Below are 11,029 nucleotides of genomic sequence, written 5' to 3' on the forward strand. Positions count from 1 at the left end.
AGGAAAATAAAGAGAGTGATTCAAAGCAAAAACAAGATAATACTTTTTTGTCATTAGGTTTTGGTTAGTTATTTACATATTTATCAAATACAATGTATAATACATAGGGAGGCATACTGTTATCATCCATCTATTGCACTACCTCAAACATTCTCAGATGTCTCATAGGACTCAGGTCTAGTATGCCACCCTCATGCCCGTCCCAGTGAATGGGTCCAGCCTGACATGAATTAAACAGCTTCCTCTTACTGGATTGCTTCTTGCCCCACTGGCAAATGTTATTCTTCTAAAATAGCCCTTGAGCTGTGTATTAACCATTCAATTAAATATATATATTTATCTATATATGTATTGCTAGTGTTCCGGGTGGATCCTGTTTAAGAAGGTAGGGGTTATCTAGTTTTGGATGTCCAGACAAGCAGTCGATCCTACAAAATCTCACTTGTAGATATCTGGTTTTATAGTTTCCCTTCTTATTTAAATGTAATCACTGTATGACCCCTAATTGAGCTTTAGAGTGATAATAGATTGGAATTGAAGCCTGTACGTGTACCTACATTCAGTGGCTTTCTAGGATCAGTGTTGCCTATTTCCGCCAATACAAAAATCCTTCTTACTAGCAGTCCAGAGAGGAAACAATTAGATTTATTTCAAGATGGAAAAGGAGAGGATGATTAGATTGATTCCATGCAACAACAAAGGTTTATATATTCTCAAAATATTAGTATATTCTCACTCTCTCTCTCCATTTCCCATCAATTCTCTCCTTTGCAGACTGGTCAGCTTTTAGATGTAAGGGCACAGAGCTGGTAGTGTAACTAGTGGTGAATGAACAGATGGGACGTGGGAGGAAGAAATGTTCCAATCTGTGCTGCGTCAGTCAGTCAATATGTCCATTTGGAATTATGGGGCTGGCTCAGTGATGCGTGTCACATTCATCGCCACAGGTCATAAGCTACCACCCATGACTTATCTGACACAAGGGCCCATGCAGCGTACGTTCTGCATGGCCAGATCATATCAGGGTAGGAAACTACAGAGTTTTTGTTTCATCTTCAGACTCACTTTGGCTATGTTCTGGAAGGACAATAATAAATTACTCAGTTCACTTTGCTCACCGGTCAGTCACCTTGGTGCAGTTTCTTAGATATCAGTCAGTAAGCTTTTGGGCAAGTCAGAGTGTGTAATGTCCAGAGCGCCCCACCCTGTCCCTGTCACACTAGAGCGGTGATACGGCCCATCTTTGCCGCTTCCTCAGAGGCCCACGGCTGCAGGTTCTGCAGTGCGAACAGGGAGGAGTTGTGGATGCAGAGTGGATCGGATGGAACTGAGTCGCTCAGGGACTTCTGAAAGGCATCATGCTGCAGCTGGATAATCAGCCGATTGGCCTGCTGACGCTCCGCTTCCCTCTCCTCGGCCGTCTGTCGCCTGGCAACGAAGACAGGGCGGGTAGGGAGAGGATAGGGACAGACGCAGACAGGACACTTATTAAGATTCACTGTTAGAGAACTTGGCTATACAGAGAGAAAATGTGAGGCTCCCAGAGACATCAGAATAGGGACAGTGATGACAACCACCTGTCAGCAGCTATCACATGGTTGGTACAGTACAGCAGGAGAGACACCACACTGGCATGAGCCATAATGACACATGGGAGAAACCAGAGAGAACACTAACCAATGTTGCCAAACAAAACCAGATTGCACATGATTGCACTCAAGATGGAGCCACTCTTGCAGACAATCTTGCAGATAATATTTGTAACAGAACTTTTCAGTGAATATCAAAAAAGTAACATATAGGTGTTATCCTTATTTTTAGGAAAATTTATGGTATGCCTCATTTATAATTTGTTGTTTGACCTTTGACACGTTCCAACAGCAACCTGGTGTCGGTAAAGTAGCTGGACTAGGCTACAGTATCATCGCATTAATAATCACTTGTTTCTGAAAATATAACAATGGTTGGTGTATTTCAGTACAATAAGTCTCACTGCAAATTGTTTCATAATACGCCTACAACGTGAATGCTAGGTTAGGATATGTTAAACTACGTTGCATAATGATATTACCATAAAATAGGCTAGTTACACTTGTTGGCTATATAACCTATGGTTTTCTTTGTCGAATAGAAATAATAATGCAGATACAGTGGCAAGACAAAGTATGTGAACCCTTTGGAAATACCTGGATTTCTGCATAAATTGTTCATAACATTTGTCTGATCTTCATCTAGGTCACAACAATAGACAAACACAGTCTGCTTAAACTAATAACACACAGACAATTATACGTTTTCATGTCTTTATTGAACACACAGTGTAAACATTCACAGTGCAGGGTGGGAAAAATATGTGAACCCTTGAATTTAATAGCTGGTTGACCCTCCTTTGGCAGCAAAAACCTCAACCAAACGTTTTCTGTAGTTGCGGATCAGACCTGCACAACGGTCAGGAGGAATTTTGGACCATTCCACTTTACAAAACTGTTTCAGTTCAGCAATATTCTTGGGATGTCTGGTGTGAACTGCTTTCTTGAGGTCATGCCACAGCATTTCAATCGGGTTGAGGTCAGGACTCTGACCAGGCCACTCCAGAAGGCGTATTTTGTATGTCCTCCCATGAACACCATTCTTGTTTTACACATCATAGACTCGTCAACAGAGATGTTAGCATGTAACCAGAGATTTCTGTAAGTCTTTAGCTGGCACTCTAGGATTCTTCTTAACTTCACTAGGGTAGGGGGCACTATTTTCACTTCCGGATGAAAAGCGTGCCCAAAGTAAACTGCCTGCTACTCAGGCCCAGAAGTTAGGATATGCATATAGTTGGTAGATTTGGATAGAAAACACTCTATAACACTCAAACTGTTCAAATAATGTCTGTGAGTATAACAGAACTGATATGGCAGGCAAAAACCTGAGAAAAATCCATCCAGAAAGTGGGATTTTTTCTATTTTTGTAGTTTTCTATTGAATGCCATTACAGTATCCATTGACTTAGGACTCAAATTGCACTTCCTATGGCTTCCACTAGATGTCAACAGTCTTTAGAAATTGTTTCAGGCTTGTATTCTGAAGAATTAGGGAGTAAGAGCACTCTGAATGAGTGGACACTGCAGTGGCCCAGAGCTTTTTCATGCGCGGGACCGAGAGCGCACCTTTCTTGTTTACCTTTTTTATTGACTACGTTATTGTCCGGTTGAAATATTATCGAATATTTAGGCTAAAAACAACCTGAGGATTGATTATAAACATAATTTGACATGTTTCTACGAAATTTACGGATACTATTTGGATTTTTCGTCTGCCTGTTGTGACTGCGTTTGAGCCTGTGGATTACTGAACAAAACGTGCAAACAAAACTGAGGTTTTTGGATATAAACATGGACTTTATTGAACAAAACTAACATTTATTGAGTAAATGGGAGTCTCGTGAGTGCAACCATATGAAGATCATCAAAGGTAAGTGATTAATTTTATCACTATTTCTGACTTGTGTAACTCCTCTACTTGGCTGGTTACGGTTTGTAATGATTTGTCTGCTGAGCGCTGTCCTCAGATAATTGCATGGTATGCTTTCGCCGTAAAGCCTTTTTGAAATCTGACACCGTGGTTGGATTAACAAGAAGTTAATCTTTAAACCGATGTATAACACTTGTATGCTTCATGAATTTTTGTAATGAGTATTTCTGTTTTTGAATTTGGAGCTCTGCAATTTCACTGGATGTTAGCCAGGTGGGACGCTACGGTCCCACGTCCCCTAGTGAGGAACCTCACTGAGCATTCTGCGCTGTGCTCTTGCAGTCATCTTTGCAGAACGGCCACTTCTAGGGAGAGTAGCAACAGTGCTGAACTTTCTCCATTTTTAGACAATTTGTCTTACTGTGGACTGATGAACATCAAGGCTTTTAGAGATATTTTTGTAACCCTTTCCAGCTTTATGCAAGTCTACAATTCTTAATCTTAGGTCTTCTGAGATCTCTTTTGTTCGAGGCATGGTTCACATCAGGCATTGCTTCTTCTGAATAGCAAACTCAAATTTTGTGAGTGTTTTTTATAGAGCAAGGCAGCTCTAACCAACATCTCCAATCTGGTCTCATTGATTGAACTCCTGGTTAGCTGACTCCTGACTCCAATCAGCTTTGGGAGTGGTCATTAGCCTAGGGGTTCACATACTTTTCCCAACCTACACTGTGAATGTTTAAATTATGTATTCAATATAGACAAGAAAAATACAATAATGTGTGTGTTATTAGTTTAAGCACACTATGTTTGTCTATTGTTGTGACTTAGACGAAGATCCGATCAAATTTGATGACCAATTTATGCAGAAATCCAGGCAATTCCAAAGGGTTCACATACATTTTCTTGCCACATAACATACATAGATGAGTCTTAGCCCAGCATAAGATAGACTATAGGCAAAACGTGTTTTGGCATGAGTCAATTGGTTGGCCTACTGCAGTACATCTTACTTACTCAACAAATCAAACAGATGATACTAGAGCCATAGCAATAGTTGGTGAAACTCATAAACCTAGCCCTATCAAACTAACTCTCTTAACATTGTTTATTGTATTCTGGTTTATTGCATTTGTTCCAAAAATGTTCTTTCCCTGATATAACATCACATTTTATTGTGTTGCCTACATTACATGTTATTGTGTAGCCTGCCCTGCAGTGTGCGTGTGCAAGTGATCCAGTTCATATTTGATAAGCTATTAAATCTGAATGTTTTATCGCCAACACTGTCAAGAGATATTTTCCATATACCACAAACTCTTTGATCCAAACACTTAGACAAATATTAATGACACTCTATAGAGCTGAATGAAAGGTGTTCGGAAAAGTACAATCCATGGACTGTCCCCAGACTTCTGTTCTGACTTTAGACGGTTATGGAAGGTAAAGACAGGTTGGGTTGGTGAGGCTGAGCTGTCAGTGACATAAAGGCTGTGAATATTCCTGTTATGTGAGTGCACATGAATTATTGGGTGCCCATTAGCATTGATAAACAGTTATCTAGGGCCTTAGCACACCTCTATAACAGGTATTAGAAATCTAAGTTACTGGTGATATTGCAGTTTTATTCAAACTATAATTCTCAAAATTGGAAACTGACATTAGAAACTGGTAACTGATGATGTGCTGTTGTGTTAGCCACTGACAGAGAGTAAACCCAGACTAGATCCTCCTCTTTCTCCAGAGAAACCACTCAGAAAACAACTCATCCTCATCTCTCTTCCTCCCCTCTCCTTCTCCAGCTCAGTGTCTCACCTCCACTTGGTCCTGCGGTTCTGGAACCAGGTCTTGACCTGTGCGTCGGTCATCTTGAGGTTCTTGGCGAGAGCAGCCCGCTCAGCGCTGGCTAGGTACTTCTGTCTGTGGAAGCGTTTCTCCAACTCACAGATCTGCACCCGGGAGAAGGATGTCCGCGGCTTCTTCCTCTTCGGAGGGGTGCGGTTCTGGTAGGGGTGACCAATTCGCCGGGCCACTGTGAATGGCGTCAGTGCAGCTATGTGTGTGTAGGTGTGCGTGTGTGAGGAAGGGACATTTGACAAACAAAGAGAGCAGGTCATGCACAGGTTAACAGGATCTTGTGTTGTGTTCAGTTTGTTGAAGGACATTACATTCCGCATTGCAATCTCTACATGTGATCTAAAATCTAAATAAATTCACACGCTCATTGGTTTGACCTACTAATATACCCCCTCCTCTCTGTCATAGAGCTGGAATGTTTGAGTGTTTTATGGGTCTTTAGAGGCCTATTTTTTCCCATTGGATAACGATATTCTAATTCTAATCCAAACAAAATCCATGTTCAACATATTTTTTAAGTATTATCTATTTTTTCTTCAAACAAAATTATAAATTCTGTCTAAGTCCATGGTTAGTTAAATACAAGTCAAAATCCAGATCTTTAATTTCCTCTTATACAATGGGTTTTTATAGTAGTTTATAGTAGCAGACAGATTGCTGTAATAGTGGTGTAATATTCTGAATATTTATAGGCCTATACATTGACAGTTAATTATGCTGAGGATGTCGATGAACAGAGGTGAGTGTTTTCCCCATTCATTTCTGATGTGGAGAGCTTCTTGCTTTTGTCACAAAATGCGGACAGACAATCATATATAACCCCCCTGCAATTTGAATGACACTTTACATCGTCATAGTTCCTCCCAGAAGTAAACAAAGGTGCTGAAAAATATTACAGGCCACCCACTGGAACACAGAATGGGAAACATTTACGTTCCAGATGAAGAGGTTCTCACCTTTTTATTTTTTGGAGTGTCCCGATTATTTTATTACAACTTGACAATAAAATAACGGATAAGGCAAACAGTAGGCTACCATATTGGCCAATTATGTTTTTTAGAATACATTTCTGTTGAAAATAATAAGTAGTTGTAACTTAATAAGAATCATCTACTCTCAGTTACTCTAGATGTTCCATGTAAACATTTAGTTTAAATAAATATAAACAGAAATCAAAAAAGCAAATTGATTCATTGTGTTAGGCTATACCACGTTATATAATAATAATACACTTATAATTGTAAAATTTCCCATTTAGCAAAACACGCACACTAATAACGGGGACTGTGAAGAAACACACACACACACAGGCACAGACAGTCGCATACACATACACGCGCTAACACACGCACTCTACACACACCCACACATGGATTTTGTATTGTAGATATGTGATAGTAGAGCAGTGGCCTGAGGGATGATATGTGATAGTAGAGCAGTGGCCTGAGGGATGATATGTGATAGTAGAGCAGTGGCCTGAGGGATGATATGTGATAGTAGAGCAGTGGCCTGAGGGATGATATGTGATAGTAGAGCAGTGGCCTGAGGGATGATATGTGATAGTAGAGCAGTGGCCTGAGGGATGATATGTGATAGTAGAGCAGTGGCCTGAGGGATGATATGTGATAGTAGAGCAGTGGCCTGAGGGATGATATGTGATAGTAGAGCAGTGGCCTGAGGGATGATATGTGATAGTAGAGCAGTGGCCTGAGGGATGATATGTGATAGTAGAGCAGTGGCCTGAGGGATGATATGTGATAGTAGAGCAGTGGCCTGAGGGATGATATGTGATAGTAGAGCAGTGGCCTGAGGGATGATATGTGATAGTAGAGCAGTGGCCTGAGGGATGATATGTGATAGTAGAGCAGTGGCCTGAGGGATGATATGTGATAGTAGAGCAGTGGCCTGAGGGAACACGCTTAACGTTATTCATGTGTTATGAAAAGTGTTATGAAATGTAACGTAATGTAACATTTTAAATTGTATATAACTGCCTTAATGTTGCTGGACCCCAGGAAGAGTAGCTGTTGGAGCTAATGGTGATCCTTAATAAATACAAATACACACACACACACACACAAACACACACACACACACACACACACACAACTGTTCCTTGAGTAGTAGCCGAATATAATTAGGTTAAGTTGCGGGAGACAAGTGGTGTAGCTAATAGCCAATATAAAGTTGTCTGAAACACTTGTGCAATGTATCGTAGCAATTTCGATAAGAGCGCATCCCTCCTATCGATTTAATCAATCGAAATAAAAGCGAAATAATTATTGTTCAATGCGAGTCTACAATTTGTGTTTATTTATTAGAATTACACTGTTTGCAATTTGATATTTGTGATCAGTTGATATTTGCTTGTTACATTTTGTGGTAAACCTGTAAGAAGGTTGTGTCTTACGGTACATTAATTGGCATCGTTTTAATGGTGCAAATTGCAGGTATTGTAACTTGTGCCAAATGTACCGCTTTGAGAGAACATCCCTAATTCGGCGAGTATTTCTACAGGCCTACTCCACATTTAAAAGTATTTTTTATTGTTCTATGTCAAATAAAATATAATTATATTCGTCACATGCGCCGAATACAACAGGTACAACAGGTATTTTACTTACTTACAAGCCTTTAACCAACAATGCAGTTTTAAGAAAAATAAGGGTTAATTAAAAAATAGATAGGTAAAAAATACAAAATAAAAGTAACAAATAATTAAAGAGCAGCAGTAAAATAACAATAGTGAGGCTACATACAGGGGGTTCCGGTACAGAGTCAATGTGCCGGTTAGTCGAGGTAATTGGGGTAATATATACATGTAGGTGGAGGCTTTATCCTTTGAGTTAAACCTTACTTTGAAATATTACATAATATGATGAATAATTAAATGTTTAATTATTTATATCTGTTTTTCATCATATATTTGTTTTTATGCTATGCTATTGTTGATTTTATTTATGTGAACATGTAGTCCAGGCCTACACATTTTCCCTCAAAATAGAGATTTCAGATATTAGACTAAAATTAGACTAAAATGCAAGTTCATCCGGTGAACTGATTAGACTAGTCCAGTGTACTTTATTTGTGTACCAGTTCCATTCCGTTTCAACTCCATGAGTGAAATGAAAATTCATCTTCGAAAAATAATAGGCTAGCATACGAAAACCCTGAATTTACCGATTTAAAATGGAAATGACCACATCCTGGTGAATAGGCCGACCTACTGACCTACATCCCAACTAGCCAATATGCTTTTATGGCCGGGTTCCCAGACATTAAGCCTAGCTGCTCCTGGAGTAAAATACACTTTGAATGGAGATAGTTTACCTGCGAATCTTTCCTTTGCGAATCTTTGGCTGCTCTCCATCCAGGGGAAGCTGATGCTCCCTAGCCCTGGTACCGCGCTGGCTATAGAAGGAGGCACTGCGGCGGCCAGCGGCCTGTGCGCCGGGACGCGTATCACCTCTCCTGGGGTGAAAGTCAAGTTCACTCCGTATGCACTTGATTCCTCGTATGATGATGCAAGGCCATGAAAAGAACCGGAAAGCGAAGTGAAGGGCGCTGCACTGGCTCCAGTTGGACTATCGAGGTGGTAACCTCCTCCACTTGTGGAGTTGCCAGTTACCGAACCACTCCGGGTTGTGTTCTGTGATCCTTCCTGGTCGGTACCACTGAGAATCTGGTCAATGCCGAAACTAATAGGTTCATGCTGAGCAGGTTGTGGGGGCTGACTTACGCCGCTGGGGCTTGTGCTTGGCGCCCGCTCCATTCTCGCTCCCAGAACCTTTCCAGCCCCTTTATGCAGTCCTCGGTCAGAGCCGATGATGCAAAAGGAACGACGTGTACAAGTAAAAAGTGCTTACGTTGGTTAAGCATCTAGCTCGTTCCCTTTTAAAGCTCGTTTTGGATTATGCTTTCTATGGCCTTCTATGGCAGCGAGTTTTCCACCATCCTTCGCGGCTCTGAAGGATCCGTCCATCTGAAATTTGATGAAGTTTTAGACGTCGATTTTGCTGTGCAGGGCAGTCGCTGCTTGGGACAATTCTCCTCTGCCCACACCCCCGCCGCAATAATGTTTCCTCTTTCCCTCTTCCTATTGGTTGGAGGAGCTTTTCCGCCACATTATTGGTTGAAGTATTAACTTTAATTTGCTGAATTTAATGCGATCTAAGGGAACATTCCAAAGTGACATACTTTCTTAAAAAGGGCATATTGTGGCGGATTCATTAATATCTTTATTGTCTGTATAGTCGACTATCAATGATGCGTTGTTATAGTGTATCATAAACACGGTTTATAAAAGGAGATTTAATGACACTGCATAATGATTATGCATGCATTCCTAATTAGACTAGTTCTACATTAGTGGTTTATCCAAATTCTGATTTGTATTATTTGAGTTTCTACTTTAAAAGTTCATAGCCTATTTTGTGTTTTGATAGGCTATGGGTTTATATTACAAACGTTATGCATTTGCTTTGGATCGAAAATAATGTAGGACTATTAATTACAATTAAGTGGAAGCCTACACAAAATGACAATAACAAAACGCTTTCATGCCACCTCCTATAAAGGAGGCATCATATTGGCATCGTCCCACACACCATTGGTGGTGGTGGCATGGTGACGATGTTCAATTCCGAATGGTCAATGCAAGCAAAATAAGAATGCAGGCTTATGCTTAATTGAGAAACATCGACACAGAGGCAACTGAGGGCTGCAGAATTCATTATCACTCGCCAATAGTCGTGGATTGGACACAACATAGGCTAAATTAACTTATTTACAGACCCTGTGCGTTGGCTTTTTACTGCTGCAGCGGTTATCTTGATTATTTTTTATTTATTTAACTAGGCAAGTCAGTTAAGAAAAAATCATTATTTACAATGACGGCCTATCGAGGAACAGTGGGTTAACTGTCTTGTTCAGGGGCAGAACGACAGATTTTTACCTTGTCAGCTCGGGGATTCGATCAGATTCATATATCAACAGCGAATTTGAGCTTTGAGCTCGCAAGTCGAATTTGGGCAATGTACGCATTGGTTATAGTCGTTGATAGGCTGCTGATGAAGTTTAAATTCCACTTCAACGAAGTGGCTGGTCGTTTTAATGCTAAATATTAGGCTACGCATGAAGAAGGCATATGATAGCCTATAACTTGTATTCACCCTGATATGTACAAATTGATGGGCACGTAGACTATGGCTTTGTGCGTAAAAGCCATGGCTTCTTTTAGTTTGAAAATAACTAGACTATTAAAAATCACATGCATCGCAACCGTTTATTATGCCAATGTTTTACGTTAGGCTATATGCTAGAATTAGGCCTGGTCTATTTGATTCATAGAAAAATATTGCAATTTATCCTAATGATTCGTTCGTTATGCGAGTTTATTTTAAACGAAGCTCATGTTTGTTTAGTTTTTTAAGATTTCGTGGCTTTACTTTGTGCGGCTGGTCAAGAGTGCCAGTGGGACACTTTATTTCCACTCCACGCGCCAAATGAATGGGGAGCACAGGACACACGATCTGCTGACATAGGATCTAAGTGGCTCCTTGTAATCTGCCGAGTAAATGCGATTATGCTCCTTGGGCCTGGTCGCGGCGTTTGATTAGCTTCAGGGGATTGGAGCTGGCCGAGGAAAAATCAGTTTACTTCGAAGTAGTTGATAGTTTAAAGACTATTAGTAAGTGCTGATGTCAACCCG

The 11,029-nt window shown here is 40.4% G+C and overlaps 1 protein-coding gene across 1 annotated transcript; it reads right to left on the minus strand.

The window, feature by feature from the left end:
• Nucleotides 1–1,214: 1,214 nt before the first annotated feature.
• Nucleotides 1,215–9,091, minus strand: LOC120020935 (T-cell leukemia homeobox protein 3-like). The gene is made up of 3 exons (XM_038964579.1): nt 8,650–9,091; nt 5,278–5,515; nt 1,215–1,428 (listed from the first exon to the last, which is right to left on the minus strand). The coding sequence occupies exons 1-3, from the start codon at nt 9,089–9,091 to the stop codon at nt 1,215–1,217; spliced, it is 894 nt and encodes a 297-aa protein (XP_038820507.1).
• Nucleotides 9,092–11,029: the final 1,938 nt, after the last annotated feature.

Source organism: Salvelinus namaycush, chromosome 26, assembly GCF_016432855.1.
Source record: "Salvelinus namaycush isolate Seneca chromosome 26, SaNama_1.0, whole genome shotgun sequence".
Taxonomy (NCBI): domain Eukaryota; kingdom Metazoa; phylum Chordata; class Actinopteri; order Salmoniformes; family Salmonidae; genus Salvelinus; species Salvelinus namaycush.